Raw genomic sequence first — 17,500 nt, 5'->3', positions numbered from 1 at the left:
AGAAAAAAAAGGAAAGAAGTGAAAACTATTAGTTAATTAAAAAAAATTGTCAAGAAAGCCACTGAAGTGGGTTCAAGTTTTGCTTCTTCCATCCTCTCTGGGGACTTTACTGGGTGGGAAGGAGGATTGTACTGTCTGCCCTCACCCCTAGCTTCCTGTATTCCTGTAGCAAACAAAGGTAGGGCTGTGGGGAGTCAGAATTAAAATAGGAAAGAACCAAGTCAACAAAAACGGACTGGAAATTCTTCACCTGTGCCACTCTTAACAAAAAGGGAGTGTGTAAGAAAGGGCAGAGATAACCAGGTGGGAAAGAAGGTGGGTGCTTCCAATAGATTTAGTGTATCTGGTTTTATGTTGAGGTCTTTGATCCACTTGGACTTTAGTTTAGTGCAGGGTGATAGATATGGATCTATTTGCGTTTTTCTACATGTAGCCATCCAGTTAGACCAGCGCCACTTGTTGAAGATGCTATCTTTTTTTTCCCCATTGTATAGCTTTAGCTTCTTTGTCAAAAATCAAGTGTCTGTAGGTGTGTGGGCTTATTTCTGGATCTTCAATTCAATTCCATTGATCCTCCAGTCTGTTTCTGTGTCAGTACCACACCATTTTTTAATTACTGCTGCTTTATAGTACAGTTTGAGATCCAGGATGGAGATTCTTCCAGAAGATTTTTTATTGTACAGGATTGTTCTAGTTATTCTAGGTTTTTGTTTTTCCATACAAAGTTGAGAATTGATCATTCAAGGTCTGTAAAGAATTGTGTTGGCATTTTGATGGGAATTGCATTGAATCTGTAGATTGCTTTTGATAAGATAGTCATTTTTACTACGTTAATGCCACTGATTCATGAACATGGAGATCTTTCCATCTTCTGATATCTTCTTCAACTTCTTTCTTCAGAGACTTGAAGCTTTTTGTTTTGTTTTGTTTTGTTTTGTTTTCATGCAAGTCTTTTACTTGCTTGGTTAGAGTTACACCAAGATACTTTTTTGGTGTGTGTGTGTAAAACTATAGTAAAGGGTGTTGTTTCCCTAATTTCTTTCTCAGCTCATTTGTCTTTTGTATATAGGAGGGCTATTGATTTTTTTTTTTGAGTTAATTTTTTTATCCAGCCACTTTGCTAAAGGTATTTATCAGCTGTAGAAGTTCCCTGGTAGAATTTTTGTGGCCACATGCATATTATCATATCATCCTCAATTACTGATACTCTGACTTCTTCCTTTCTAATGCGGATCCCCTTGATCTCTTTTTGATGTCTTATTGCTTTAGCTAGAACTTCAAGTACTATATTGAAGAGCTATGGAGAAAGTGGGCAGCCTTGTTTTGTCTCTGATTTCAGTTGAATTGATTTAAGTTTCTCTCTGTGGGGAAGAACCTCGAACTCATTGGCACAGGAGACAACTTCCTGAAGAGGAATACCAACAGCCCAGGCTCTAAGCTCAATAATTAAAAAATGGGATCTAGTGAAACTGAAAAGCTTCTCTGAAGCAAAGGATACTGTCAACAGAACAAAGTGACAGTCTACAGACTAGCAAAAGATCTTCACTAACCCTAGATCTGGCAGAACTCAAGAAACTAAATTAAACACCAACAAACCAAATAATTCAATTTTAAAAATGGGATAGATAGATAGATGGGCATGGTGGCACATGCCTCTAATCCCAGCATTTGGGAGGTAAAGGCAGGCAGATCTCTGTGAGTTCAAGGCCAGCCTGGTCTACAAAGCGAGTCCAGGACAGCCAAGGCTACACAGAGAAACCCTGTCTTGATAAAACAAACAAACAAAAATGGAGTAGAGAGCTAAACAGAGAATTCTGAACAGAAGAATATTGAATGGCAGAGAAACATTTAAAGAAGCCCTCAATGTCTTTAGCTATCAGGGAAATGCAAATCAAAACTACTCTGAGATTCCATTTTACACCCACCAGAATGATTAAGATCAAAAATTCAAGTGACAGCACATGCTGTCGATGTTGTAGAGAAAAGGGAACACTCCTCCATTGCTGGTGGGAGTGCAAACTTGTACAACCACTTTGGAAATCAATCTGGTGATATCTCAGAAAATTGGGAACAGCTATACCCCAAAACCCAGTTATACTTCTCCTGGACATATACCCAAAACACGTTTCACCATATAAGAAAGTCGTTTGGTCAGCTATGTTCTTAGTGGTTTCATTTGTAATAGTCAGAAACTGGAAACAATCCAGATGTCCCTCAATTGAAGAATGGATAAAGAAACTGTGGTACATTTACACAATGGAATACTACTCAGCTATTAAAAACATGGAGAACATGAAATCTACAGGCAAATGGATGGAATCAGCAAAAGATCATCCTGAGTGAGATAACCCAGACCAAGAAAGACACACATGGTATATACTCACTTAAAGGCGGATATTAGCAATATAATACAGGAAAACTGTACTACAATCCATAGACCTAAAGAAGCTAAAGTAACAAGGAGGACCCTAGGGAGGATGCTTAATTCTCATTCAGAAGGACAAATAGAATAGAAGTGGCTGAAGAGAGGGAACAGAATGGGAATCTACAGTAGATATTCTCTGAAAGTTTCTAACTAGCAAGGGATGGAAGCAGATGCCAAGACTCACAGTCAAACTTTGGGAAGAGTGCAGGGAGTCTTTTGGAAGAGAGGGGGTGGTGTAGGCTGGCGGGGGGGGGGGAATAGAAGGACCCAGAGGGGATAGGAGAGCCATAAGAAGATCAACAAAGCCAACAAATCTGGGCCCAGGGTGGCTGGGGAGACTGTTGCACCAACCAAGGACTGTGCACGGAGAGGACCTAGGCCTCCTGCTCAGATGTAGCCCATAGTTAGCTCCCTCTCCATGTGGGTCCTTTAGCAAGGGGAGCAGGGGTTGTCTAGGACATGGACTCTGTCACCTGCTCTTCGATCACTTTCCACTGGCAGGGTGGCCTTGTCAGGTCAGAGAGGTTGAGGACTCAGGCAGTCCTAACGAGACATGATAGGTTGGAGTTAATTGGTAGAGGAGGAAGGCTCCACCTTCCTGAGGACTGGGGTACTAGGATAGCGGGATAGGGGGAAAGAGGGAGGGAGGGTAGGGACCAGAAGGAGACAAGGGATGTAAAATGTAAAATGAATAATTTTAAACTAAAGGAGGAAGAGGACGAAGAGGAGGAGGAAGAAGAGGAGGAGGAAGAAGAGGAGGAGGAGGAGGAAGAAGAAGAAGAAGAGGAAGAAGAGGAAGAAGAGGAAGAAGAGGAAGAAGAAGAGAAGAAAGTCGGTGGTGCAAAATGACCTACAAAGGGTCTTGGGACTCCTGGTCCAGATCTTTTGAGCTATGCCTTTTCCCAATCTCACCAGTTCACTTTCATTCTCCGGCGTATCTTTTTCTTTCTTTCTTTCTTTCTTTTTTTTTTCTTTTGGTTTGTTTTTTAGGCAGAGTTTCTCTGTGTAGCCTTGGCTGACCTGAAATAATTTTGTAGACCAAGCTGGCCTCGAACACACAGAGAGATCTGCCTGCCTCTGCCTCCCCAGAGCTGGGATTACAGGAGTGCACCACCCCGCCTGGGTTCTTTTTCTTTCCTTATCTTTTTTTTTTTTTTTAATATTTTTTTTTCTGGTACTCACCATGTGCTCCTGCTCTTCTTTACCCTGGGACTTAAGCACCTGAACACCTCAAGCAGGTGCCTCTCCCTGTTGTGACCGCACCTGCAACATCCCTAACATCCTGCTTTCTGGGCACATAGAAGAACCACACTTCACATATAATCTGTTTTCAGGTACATCTTACATCACAAATGGTACCCCCTGCTTGACTGTGATAGCGGACCATGAATCAACAGAACCTCCAGATCGTTCGGGAGGTTTTCCGGTTTTCAATGCTCTACCTTAACATTTAGTGCATTTGTATATACTAGTAATCTGTTTACTTTCATATGAAACTTATGCTTTCAATTTAGAGAAGCTTGATTTGAAAGCAGTATTGTTACATTTCTGTGTCTAGAATATGTGTGTTTGTGACTTTCATTAAACAGAAACATTACCAATTTTATTTTCATTTCCTTCCTTCTTCTAAGACAGGGTCTTAGGAAGTAGGCCTGGCTAGAATTCACTATGTAGATCAGGCTGGCCTAGAACTCACAGAGATCCACTAGCTCTGCTGGGATTTGACTTAAACCACCATACCCAGCCCAGCTTCCAGCTTCTTCATTTCCTGAAATGAAAAAAAAAAAAAGTAGAGGTTTTATTAAATTAGTCCTAAATCATTTTCATTATTTTGCTCCAAAGGTCTCACAGTGGTGATAACGTTGAATTTTCTGCTTCATTCTGAATATCAAGTGTCTAAGACTGTTCTGAGTACTGTTACCAATACCCAACCCCTAAGTGGATGAGAGCCACATGGAAGCAGACGATTCCTTTTATATGAAGAATCCTTTTATTTTTAATGGCTTCTGGGACAGGGTTTCACTTAGCCCAGCGAGCCTCCAACTGGCTATGCAGCTCCTCGTCTGCGTGCCCCACCTCCCAGGTGAGCTGCGGCCTGTGTCACTACACTAGGCTCTGTGGGAAACTGGTGAACTCCCAGCTTGTTCTCGATTCTACACAGAATTTGTCAACAGGAACCACATGCCCTCCAGGACACTGAGGCCTCTTCTCCCGTGGAACACACATCGGAGTCTGTGAGAAGTACTGAGAGACAATGTTTGCAGGATGATTTTCTTTAGTAAACTACTTTTCCCTTTCCTGTTTCACCAACTATGCAGGGCTCACCACTGTTACCCCTTTGCTGTGTGGGCATCCTTTTCCCACGCCCAATTGCTTCCCATTGTAAAGAGAAGAGGGTGCTTTCAGAAGTCATGCCTGAAACTGTAGCTTCTTACAGGTCAGGAACATCTTCAGCTGTGAAAGAGCGGGGCATTTGCTTCCTTCATTCCAGGCTGGGTGGATGTGTGTGTGGTTCTGGGGACGGCATCTCACGCTTCGAGTGTGCCAGGCAGGCGCTGCACGTCTCTGCTACAAACACCACTCAGTTCAAAACAGTTAACTCTAAAAATTCCCCATAAGCAAGGATAGGACAGGGCTGGGGACAGCAGTAAGAGCATGGCAGAAGACACCTGCACTTCCGGCATTTGGGCGTCAGAGACAGGAAGATTACTGTAAGCTTGAGTGCAGCCTGTTCTACATAGTGAGTAACAAGCCAGCCAGGGCTGTATAGTGAGACCCTGACTCAAAACAAACAATCAAATAAGCAAACTCCCAAAAACAAAGTGTTGTGGGACAGACACATTAATGGAAAGGAATCAGATACTTGGCAAATTAGAAATATCATCGGGATTTCTACTCTTGGGATTCCATCCTAAAGAAATAATGAGACGTGGCCACAGATCTTAGTCACACTCTCAGAGAATACCTAATGACTTGGAAACACACTCAGAATACAACCAAGAAAGTAAGAAAAACTATGTGTCCTTGTACATAATGTGTGACTATTAATACAGAAGACCCAGGTAAAATTATTTACAGTGTATAGAGCAAAATGATCTTACCTTCTTTAAAATGCGTTTCTCTGCCCCTGGAGAGATGGTTCAGTGGTTTAGCCCTGGTTCCTTTTCTAGAGAAGCCAGGTTTGCTGCCCAGCATCCACATGCTGGATTACAACCAACTGTAATGCAGGTTCCAGGAAAATCTGACACCTTCTTTTGGTCTCTGTAGGCTCTACAGGCATGAGGTATACAGACATACATGCAGACAAAACACTCATACATACAAAATAAAATAATTTTCAAAGAAAAGGAATATCTTTCCCTATACTTATATTTTAAAGAATGTATGACATTATGTTCACCTTTTATTTTCAATAAATTTGTCTGGTCATATGACTAATAATTGTCATGGAAAAAGTAAAACTATAAGCCAAGAATAAAAGTATACAGTAAGAGACTGCTGGCATATAAAGGGTTTCATTTTGAGGCAATAAAGACATTTTAAAATTGATCTGCAGTGGTGATTGCTCAAGTGTTTGAGAGAAATCTTTAAATTGTACACTTGAAATAGGTGATGTATATATTACAAAAAGATGGCTCAATGGTTAAGGACATGTACGGCTCTCCCAGAGGACTGGAGTTAGATTTCCAGCAGCCATATCAGGCAGCTCACAATGTCTATACCTCTAGCTCCAAGGGATCCAACGCCTCTGGCTTCTTATATGTGCATATACCTACACACAAACACGCACATACATGACTTAAAATAAAGAGGGAATTAAAACTCAATAAAGTTTCTATTAAGAAGTGGGGTGCATGCCTTTAATCGCATCACTTGAAAGGCGGAGGCAGGCAGATCTCTGTGAGTTCAAGGCCAGCCTGATCTACAGAGCCAGTTCTAGGATGATCAGGGTTACACAGAGAAATGGAACAAATGGGGTTTGGGGTCGGATGTGGAGGCACATATCTTTAATTCCAGCACTTGGGAGGCTTCAAGTTTGAGGCTACATAGTGAATTGTAGGGCAGCCAAGGCTACATACTGAGTCCTTGTTATTACAAACAAAAAGTAGAAGTGGCGGAAGAGTACATAGCTGCGCAGCATGCCCAAGGCCCTGGGTTCAATCTGTAGTGCATGCACTTGTACGAATATGCCCAAACACAAAGTCCCCTCCATACAACAAGGTACAAAAATTGCCTGTGTTGACAATAATCTCAAGATTATGATTGTTAGCATCCTTGTGCATGGCACTCTAAACTAACTCATCTCTGTACAGAATACATGCTAGTGAAAAAAAAAAAGAACTAAAAAATTGGGTCATGAAATGCATACCACTTAAGACAGCATTTTTAATTACAACACATATAATGTCATATAATCAGAAAGTAAAATTGGACTGATGGGTAGTTAGGAGAAACAAGCTTGCCTTAAATAGCTGTGAAACCTTGAAAGGCTATGTGTGTGTGTTGGGGACTAACTTTTCCAAGGAGAAAGGGTGGGATGTAACCAGGGTGAGATCTCTGGAAGCTTCCAAGGCCCACTCACAGGGTGACACAGTAAAAATAATCTTAGGAGTAACAATTTTATTGTAACAGAAAAGACTTTATCAGAAGGTGATTGCTGAGCATTAAGATACATTGTGACATTAATTAAAAACAAACAGCACAGAAGAAACTATGTTACCAGTTGTGACAAAGCAGAGGAAAACACATGTAATTGTTCCTATTTCTAGAACATTTCTGAAATGATACATGGCAGCTGGCAATGAGAGGAAACGGTTCTTCGTGCTTGCTTCTCTACAGTCTGTCCTTTTGTCCTTGTATACTTTACATCATCCACTTGTTTATATATTTTGGGCTTGCAGTTGAACTCAGAGCTTTGAAAATGCTAGATCTGCACTATGGTGTGTCCTAGCCCCTTGAACCATTTTTTTAAAAAATACTACCAACAAAACCACATCAAGACAAATATATTGGTAGCTAAGGAATATGCATGTCTTGTGTAAAGACTCACATCCCTGAGCTAACCCATTTGGTCCCTTCCTTGGGCTAACCCATTTGGTCACTTCCTTCTGTTGGGGGAGACCCACAGGATTTGGGCTCATTCAGGCTACCTCAGCCTCCTGCTGTGGCCTTTCCCTGTGCCTTCATTCCTCATTCCACTGCGTCCAGAAGGCTTTCTGTAAGTTCCTGGAAATCAAGGTCAAGTACAGGAATTCCAACTAAGGTCTGGGATTTCAGAACCCGCAGGTCTCCAAGCAGCAGCCCAGTCCTGGCTCCACACCAGAGGAGAAGAAAAGAGGCTCTAAAATCTGAAGTTCCTTGCTTAAGGTCACATGGCTGGTTCTCCGCTATATGTAATTAACCTTAGTAGCTGCTCTCGGGAGTTTCATTAAAAAAAAAAAAAAAGTAGGTTAATAAAAAGGAAGCGCCTGCATTTTAGATATGGGTTGAATTGGAGCCACATTAGGCCTTAGAAAATTAATTTGATTTCTTATCTGTGACAATGTCTTCACAGTGCAAATGCTCAGAGAGAAATCAGGAACAGGAATATTCTCTAAAAATAAAAAGCTACCTTGATTTCCGAGTTCTACCACAGTGAAATTTGAAATGCATTTGTTTAATTTGATGAAGAAGTTGATTTGATCTTCCTAACGACATTTATTTGAGGGACTCAAGGGACTGGCTTTTGATGTCCACATCTAGACAATGAAGAAGCATTAACTATAGTTAAGTAAGTTAAAAACTCTAGGAACTTTAGACTTAAGACCTCAGAAAAGCCTGAGGGAATCTAGCCGTCATGGCTGCAAGGAAGGTCAGGAGGAGCCTGAAACACAGGCAAAGGAGGCAGATCCTTGGGGGAAAATCTTCTCAAAGAAGGAGACCTACCAGCAGATATCACACACACACACACACACACACACACACACACACACACACACACACACACGGCAAAGCAACATCCATTCCAAATCCATATGCATTCCTCCCCAGTGAGACTCTCTCCCATGACTGTCAGATCCTTTGAAAATATGTGCATTCTTATTTTATAATGTTTATTATTTCTGCTTATTAAAGTAATGCTATAGAATTATTGAAACTCAGAGACCTGTAAAGATAGATCAGAGAGCACATTTCTGATGTGCTTCTGAGGAAGGTGTTGTCTTCACATTATGAGACAGGGTCTCTGTAGTCCAGGCTTACCTGTAGCTCACTAGGTAGCCCAGACTGACCTCAAAGGTGCAGCAATTTTCTTGCCGAGGGAGGGGGGGAGGGAGGGAGGGAGGCAGGGAGGGAGGGAGACAGAGACAGAGAGAGAAAGAGAGAGACAGAGAGAGACAGAGACACATAGAGACAGAAAGTGGAAGAGAAAGATAACTCAATTTTCTGAAATATTTTTCCGTGTGTGTGTGTGTGTGTGTGTGTGTGTGTGTGTGTGTGTGAAAGCCAGAGGTTAACAGTGTCTTCCTCTGTTGACCCCCACTGTATTTTATAATAATAGTAGTCGTAATGGAAGTTTTGGTAAACTCAGTTGTGTTATGTAAATATGTTTTTGTTTTAATACCAAGTGGTGGGATTTCAGTTTGAGCTTTAGTTTGCCCACAGCTGTTAAGTGTCTTGTGCAGGGTGTGGCTTTTGCCACCTGGTAAGGAGAGGGGGCGTGGTCTAAGGCACTGAGGATATAAATGAGAGCCCATTTATATGGCCTGAACCAGTCTAAAGAGACCAGACACAGGCAGAGAGAGACTCTTTGGGGTGCAGTGGCTTGGAGGAGACTGCTGGCAGCATCTGCAGTTGATGGAGATTGGTAGAGCCCCAAAGACCCTTTGACCCTAAACAGCCAGGAGAAGTAAAGGGGCCCCCTCTCTCCACTAATCTTCTCTCTCCTATGTAGCATTGGGAGGTTGGAAGGGAGGTTAAGGCCTAAACACCCCAAATAAAGTTGAGATGAAAAAAAAAAGGGGATTACAAGTAATAATTATTATTATTGAGACAGGGTCTATTTTGTCCTTGCTGTCCTGGGGCTCGCTATGTAGCCCAGCCTGGTTAGAAATTCACAGAAAACCACCTGCCTCTCTCTAGTGCTGGGATTAAAGATGTGTGCCTTCATCTACAACACACAGAACTTTTGAGCTGGGATCTTGCTGAGTCTGAAGTTTACAGACTGGCTAGACTGGCTGCCTGGCCAATGAGTTCCAAGGATCTTCCTATCTCTGTGGGGCCAGCCCTGGGGTTATGGGACTAGATTCTTCATGTACTGCTGGGATGTGATCTTAGGTCCTCAAGTTTGTTCAGATAATTAGCTGTTGGGTCAGCACCCTCTTGCTCCTTTGTCCATTGGGTCTCCTGTGAGAGGGAGAGACAGTTACGGACTTATAGAGTTAAAACACCGTCTCTGTTATATATTTTCAATTTAGAACTTACTGTCGGAAATTTCCAAAGCTAGATGATGAAGGTGATCCTTTTATGCAAATCCCTTTGCATTTGATGCTTATTATTTTCTTAACACAAATGCCTGAGGTAGGACTAAAGTGTCAAAGGGTATGAATATTGTTAAGATGTTGATAAATATCACCTAATTATCTTTTATAAATTGTTTTCCAGCTTCCAATCTCCTCAGCAACTGTGTCCTTTATTAAACCAAATTTACCAACAGAAACATGCTTAATTACTGACAAAGGGTGTGAAATAATTGCTTGAAGTATTTTATTTCTATTACCCTTTCTTCAGTATTTATTTATTCACTTATTCTATCTATCTATCTATCTATCTATCTATCTATCTATCTATCATGTATTTATCTATTTTTTAAGATGGGGTTTATAATCCTGGCTGTCCTGGAGTGTAGCCTGGCCTTGAACTCACAGAGATCCTATTTCTGTCTGTCCAGTGCTGGGATTAAAGGTGTGTATCACTGTGCCTGGTTTACCTTTCTTCAGTTTCTCCAGTTTTAAAAGAGGAAACATTTCTAATTCTCACATATAAAATATTTTCATTTTTGTCAGATTTGACTTCTAATTAAAGAGTCCATTTTGTTGATTTTTAAGTTTCTTATTTTTTATTATATTGTTATTACTATTATTATTATTATTATTATTATTATTATTATTATTATCATTATTATTATTATTTTGAGACAAGGTTTCTCTGTGTTAGCCTTTCCTGTCCTGGACTCGACGGCCTTGAACTTACAGCGATCAGCCTGCCTCTGCTGGGATTAAAGGCATGCACTACCACACCTGGCTTGATTTTTAAGTTTCTTATACATTAAAACTTTACTCTTTTTGTATATATGTTGTGAATAATTCCATTGCCCCTTATTTGATTATTGTTTAAACATTTTTGGGAAAAGTTTTATATAGTAAAGTCAAATTAATTTTCATTTATTCTATGTTTTCTATTGAGAAAGTAATTTACTTTCTAAAAATAAGAATTTATTTACTCTTCCTTTCAATTACTTCATGATTTAAAACAACTTAATTCTTATCTTACATAGCACCTATAATCCAACACACACTCACTCACACACATACACACACAATCACACACATATTCACTCACACACTCACATATACTCACATACATGTACTATTTATTCCTTGTGTAAATACTTCGGAACTGACGTGAGCAGACACTAACTAAATTTTTCCAAAGTCCCTCAACATGGTTCAGTGAACAATGTTCCCCCTAAGACTCTGTAACACTTCTTTTTTTTTTTTTTTTTTTTTTTTTTTTTTTTACCTCAGCTGGCCCCGAGTTGTACATAAGCATGTGAGGAGGAACTGCATCAATGCTCGACTTGAACAATGATCAGCTGCAGGACATCCTGTGTGGTACCCACACTTCACTGAGTACAGTAGTTGGCAAAGAAACTCCCACATGAGATATGCAACTCACGAGTCACAGATATACCTGGGAAATTTAGCTAAACACCAATGTTCTTTTTTTACTATCTTCACTGTTTCCTTTTGGGAAGGAAGATGCTAAACTTGCCATTTTTAGTGGTCTTTTGGATGAAATTTCTCTTCTACCTCCTACTATTATGATCAAGTGATTTCTATCTTTAGATCATGGTATTAATTTTGTGGTCTGTTTTTTATTTGTCACAAGATTAGGACTAAATTGTGTATCTCAAGGCCTTTTAGCTCACCCATTCTCCAAAAATAGTTATGATGAACTGGGTCCGTTTTTCCTTATATTTGAATGATGTACAGACACCTTTAAAAGGCAAGAAAATGCCTACGGTGCTATTTTTATTAAAGTATCTTTGTTATTAGATGTATGTGAGAAGATGGCTGGGATCCAGAATATGCATGATATTACTTAATTTCTTTAATATGATTCTTTTCAAACCTTGTAATTACAGCAAAGGCACAAATCCTGGATTAAGAGAATTTGGGGTTGGGGTAGAAGAGAAAATACCCTCGATAATGTCCAACTACAGACACCGGAGAGGCACTGTAACTCACACCACACAGAATCCTCAGAGCCGGCTTCTTCTCCTAGGCCTTGTGAACCTTCTCCCAGACCTCAGTGCTCAACTTAAATGGGATCAGTCAGGGATGGAGATGTCAGGTAATCTGCATATGCTTGTGACCATCAGGTGCCTACAAAACTAATCTACACACAAACAAAACCATAAACCCAATGTCCAAAATCACCTCCTTCAATGAGATAGATGACACCATCTTGAGGAGCAAAAATGTCTGCTCCTATCACAAACTTGGTACCAAGGAGTAAAGGAGGAGGTGATTTGTGATCCTGTCTGTTTTTTTCTTTCTTTGTTTTTATTTGCTTACCAGGATTTTACATGCCCACCACTATGGAATAGACTATCAGAATCTGTTTATTCCTTCAACCACAAACCTTTATGTTTTTCCTAGAACCCTTTAGAAGCTGAGCTGCAGCACATCGTCAGGATCTTTACTGACACTGCCGGCCCTGGGACATCTCTCCCTATTTAGGAGAGTTTGTTCTGGGAAGTTGATAAGTGTAGCCAAACTGATGCCTGCTTGATGAATTTAGATAAAATGTGTTCTATTAGCCACTCATAAAACACAAACTCTGGGAACAATAGGAAATGGCTTCAAGATACAAATGACTCAATTCAGATATCGAAATATTTTAAATGAAAAAAAAATTACAATTCCTGGCAAGTATTATTTACAACCTTGGTAGAGAAGACGTGGTTATCGTTTGCAGGATTAAAAGCTTAACGCTAAAAGTGAAGCTGTCTGTAAAATCTTAGGGCACAAATTCCCCACATTTTATAGAAAAAATAGCATACAGGACTCTTAGGTTGCTCAAGACCCTATTTCCTAATAGGTTTTGAAATCTGTTGACTTTTAGAAATGAACATGTTGATCTGGGCGTGAAGGAGGAGGGTATGCAGAAAACAGGGGCGATGCCAACTCACAATGCAGCAGGCAGTTAATTAAGAGAAGTCAGGCTCTCGGAAACATATGACTGAGGTTGGAGAAGCTTAGACTGACAGAAGATGTATTTCCTCCAAGTTACTTTATGGGTGTGATTCCCCCCCCCCCCCAGAGTTAAATCAGTGGGTTGGCTCTTGGGGTGGAGGTAGTGATTCTCAATAGGGCAATTCTGTCCTCTGGAGACATCTGGTTCTCACAATTGTGTGGGGGGGGGGGTGAGGGGGGGGATGTGGGTTGTCCTATCGGAATCTAGTGAGTACAAGTCAAGGATGCTGCTAAATATATTTCAACATGTAGAATGGCAAACCAATTATCCAGCTCAAAGTACCAATAGTGCCAAGGTTTAGAAATGCTGGAAGAAGATGCCTAAGCCAGAGAGCTGCACCCTGGGTGCATGGGGCTTGTGTGAAGAAAAAAAAAACAAAAACAAAACTGTAGCCTAGTCTGTCCTCTCCTTTTACACACACACACACACACACACACACACACACACACACACACACACAGGCACAAACACAAAGTACACTACAAGGCCACAAGCACTACCCAGACAGAGTCCTTGCATACAGCCTTTTGGAACACTGAGCAGTCACAGGGGAGTTGTACGAAGGTCTTGAAGTGAGCTAGCCAAGTAAGAACACGTATGACAGCTGCAATCCAAAGCAGGACAAGCATCCTCGATTCACCTATGTGCCTTTCAGCAAGGCTTTATTAAACACACACACACACACACACACACACACACACACACACACACACACCCCACTGCTAGGCATGATGATTATGATAAGCCTGGTGCCTGACCTCACGGAGGGGACTGGAAACATTTGGAAGACTAACCGCACACAGCAGCTTGAAGAGGCAGCCACGCAACCACCCATCTCCCATTTCCTCCTGTCAGGTTCAAAGTGCGTCCAAGGTCAAAACAGTGAGTGGCAAAGGCTGACACTTCAGCTAAGTGACACCCAAGGCTCTGTTGTATTGTTTCAACCGAGCAGCAGGGATACAGATTGGTGCTCAGTGCTTCGATCCTGACCTGGGGTTTCCTGTCCTGATCTCTACCAAATAAAACTACAAGAACCCTCTAATGAATGCAAACACAAAAGAGCCAACAACCTTCTCTGTCTTTTTTGCTTACACAACAACAAAATAGAAGGCTATTTTCTAGCTGTTCCTTGTACACATGCCTGTGTTGCTAACTGGACTGAAAACTCCTGCAAAGGCCTGATCTTCCATTTCCTTTGCAACCTTCTGCAGTGCAGCAGCCAGCGACCCAATAAATGCCCTCTGCGTGAAGGGACCTATAAGGATAAAAAATACTTTACGGTTTTCCCATTTATTGGTGTCACGATTTTACTCTGCTTTGTACTAAGACTGTACATTATAAGCTTCTAGAGGGGAGAGAAAAATGACTTGGTGCTTCCACACACTTAGCGGTCACCATGCAAAATTTGATCCTTGCATGCCTTTTTCGATGCTCCGGATAATATTAGCACACTGGGGGTGTTTTTTTGTGTTTCTAAGGACCGAGGTTGTCAGCCTCTCTGCGGCGGGGAATGTTCCTTTCTTCCTACTGTAAGCTCCCATGGCGCCTAGGACAGGGCGGGATTATTGCAGAAGACCCCCCCTTCACACCCCCCCCCCCACCCCGCTTGCTTATTTTTATTACCAAGGAAGCCGACTGTGAAAATGGCAAACGCTTGCATAACCCCAGACCCTGCGAGGAAATGAGCAGAGTGGAAGGGGATCTGCAGGCAAGGCGGCGATGGCCTGGTCGAGGCGGAGCATTGAACATCCATCCCTCTGCCTGACACGCAGAGCTGGAGATGAGTGCTGGAGCCCCCGCAGTCCCCGGCTAGGCTGCCAGCCTGCCGCCCGCCCCGCGCCCCGGGAGCTGTCCAGACGGCCCCGCCCGCGCCTACCTGGCCGCTCCCCGCGCCGCGCCGTGCGCCTCCCCCGCGTCCCGCCAGCCCTGCTCGCAGCAGCCCGCAGCCGGGGCGGCCCGAGGGGTCGGGGGTCGGGGGCGGCGGGCGGGCATGGCTAGGAGGGCGGGCTCCCCGGGGCCGGGCGCCTGCAGGGGGCGCGGGGAGCGCCCCGCCCCGCCGCCGGCCCTCTCCCTCCCGGCTCCCTGGATCCGCGCCGGGAGGAAATGATGTGTTGCTGCCTGGTTAATCACAGCTCCAGACACTCATTGGCCGAGCGCTCCGCAGCCACTTCCTCCTCCTCCTCCCGCTCCTCCCGCTCCAGCTCCCGGTCGCCGCCGCCACCGCCGCCGCCGCCGCCGCCCCCAAGCGCTGGGGGAACTTTGCCGCCGCCGGCTCCCCGTCGCCCCCGGCCGATCCCCGCGTCGCCGCCGCAAGTTTCCTACGCCCTCTTCCCCGCCCTCTGTCTCCCGCCCCGCGCCAGCCTTCTCTCCGGCTCAAACCCAGTGCCTGCCGCCAGCCTGCTCCCCGGCTCCGTGGCCCGCAGCCTCCCGCCCCGCGCCGCGCCGCGCCGCGCTCCACCGCCGCCCGCCCGCGGCCCGCGGAGTTCCGGGCTCCACGCCGGCTGCAGCGCCCCGCCCCGCCCCGCGCCTCCCGCGCCGCCCTGCAGCGCCCGACCGCCTCGCGCTCTCCGCCTCCCCGGGTTCAGCACCCGGCCGCCGCTGGACCAGAGGTGAGGGCAGGTCGCCGCCGGCCGCGCCGCCAGAGCCGGAGGGACGGAGGGAGGAGGGAGCCTAGCCCGAGGGGAGGCCGGGATCGGAGGTGGAGGGTGGGCGTCTTCTCGGTGCCTTCCCCCTTCGCTTTCATTCTTTCTCCCCGCAAGCTGCGTGCCCTCTCGACGGCGGGGGAAGCCGCGGCGGAACGAAACTGTCTTGCTTAGGGCCTCGGCTGCCGGTGGGATCCGGGGAGGGCAGAGGCTTGGAGTAAGGGGTTCGGGTGTACGTAGGACGAACTCCTGAGGGCTGTGCGCCTCGGACTTATAAATCGATCTGGCCTCACGGCCCTGGGCTCACCTTCCAAGCTGAGCTTGGCAGACTAAAGAGATTGGCGAGTCACCCCCACCCTCAAAAATATCCATCTCTTCCAAGAGGAATTTTCTGCTGGTGAGACAGCCAATAAACTCTGTTCAACTCCCTCCCTCCCTCCCTCTGTCCTTCCTAGCTGCAGTTTCAAAAAGCTTCAAAGCCAGGAATGTGGGATTCATCTTCCGATCCCCAGAAGGCAGATGTGGTTACAGATGTTGCACGGTACTTTGCCAAGTTTAAAAGCCTTCCTTCAACACTAACCAAAACAGCGAGGCTAGAACCTTGGGCGCGCTTGGGAGAACTGTGGGCCTCTGGGGCCCTCAGCGTGCATGGACTTCCGTCTGGTTCAGAGACTGGTTTGGCTCTGTCCAGTTTGTGCCAGATACATCTCCCACCCTCTCCCTACCTCCCTCTTCCCCTGGGGCTCTGAATGCTCCTTGCATGGCAAAGGAGCTATGGAGGAAGCTACTTGGGGGAAAGAAAACATCCATTTTGTAGCAGAAGAAAAGTGTTGGTTAAAAAGTTGTCAATTATTTCGTGTTTGGAGATAGGTGGACGGTAATGCAGTGGGTTTGTGGCCTTTATTGGCTTTTCTTCTTAGGCGGTTTGTATGATTGGTGTGAGATGATGGGACGCGTCTCTGGTTGCATACGTGTTTAATGTGCTTGCATACACACACATATGTATTTGTGTTTGTGTAGATCTATAGTTTTTGAAAAATAAATCCTCAAATGGAGACAAACCAGTGATTTTAAAGAATCCTGTTCCTGAGAGGCAGACTGCTCCGACAGCCCAACGGAAGGCGGTGGCAAAAAATAGACACCACCTCCCTTTTCCCCAAAAAATTCTTCCTGGAAAGGTGGTGTTAAGAGACTTCAGAGAAGGGCTCATCCAAGTGGCGGGCCTTAAATGGAAACACTATAGTATGTCCTGGCACTAGTCTCTGGAGGTGGGTTGCTGGCCAGGGGCCCAGGCTTGGGCAGGCGGCAGACACTAGACTTATGCTGACCTCAGACACTGCCTTGCCATGCAGCCCTACAGTTGGCACGGCGCTTAAGTATGAAGCCCAGGCCTCGCCCATGTCACTCACAGAGACAGTGCGGTCACAAGGTTATTTTAAGTCAGCGTAGGATCTGGATTACCATTCTAAGATCAAACCCTTAGGTTTTTGTTTGTTTGTTTGTTTGTTTGTTGTTTTTTGGTCATTCGGTTACTTTTGTTTTCCCACCCTAGGGCTGATGGGTGGAAGTGTTGCGAAGCGGTGCTTGTGTGCCCTGGGTTGTCATTTTGTAATGGGTTATAGCATCTCTGCTGCCATTGTCTGTGTGAGTCCTCAGAGGTGATGGGTGAGTGATGGGGAGAGAGAGAGAGACCCTGGCTAGACTGTAAAGAGCATGGGCCAGCGTGAGCATGCACTGGACTCGCATGTTCTCCTCGCCCGTGTGGCCAAGCTTTGCTGAGAACAGAGGGTGACTTTACCTCAAACTTGAGTGAGATAATAGTCTTACAACTTCTGCACGTTGGACTAGAGTGATCACTTGAATCTGAATAAATTTCTTGTAATTGCTAAGTAATTGCAGAGAACATTAAGGATGC

The 17,500-nt window shown here is 44.4% G+C and overlaps 1 protein-coding gene across 1 annotated transcript in view; it reads left to right on the top strand.

Annotated features, from left to right (window-relative positions):
• Nucleotides 1-15,040: 15,040 nt before the first annotated feature.
• The window catches only part of LOC311607695 (uncharacterized protein), a 53,802-nt gene continuing 51,342 nt past the window's right edge, over nucleotides 15,041-17,500 (top strand). The window contains exon 1 of the mRNA XM_084799674.1: nucleotides 15,041-15,552. Within this exon, the coding sequence (XP_084655800.1) occupies nucleotides 15,047-15,552 (506 nt within the window). The 5' untranslated portion in view covers nucleotides 15,041-15,046. The remainder of the gene's footprint in view (nucleotides 15,553-17,500) is intronic.

Source organism: Acomys minous (genome assembly GCF_964271855.1).
Source record: "Acomys minous genome assembly, chromosome: 10".
NCBI classification, from domain to species: domain Eukaryota; kingdom Metazoa; phylum Chordata; class Mammalia; order Rodentia; family Muridae; genus Acomys; species Acomys minous.
This window is presented reverse-complemented; position numbering and strand designations above follow the sequence as displayed.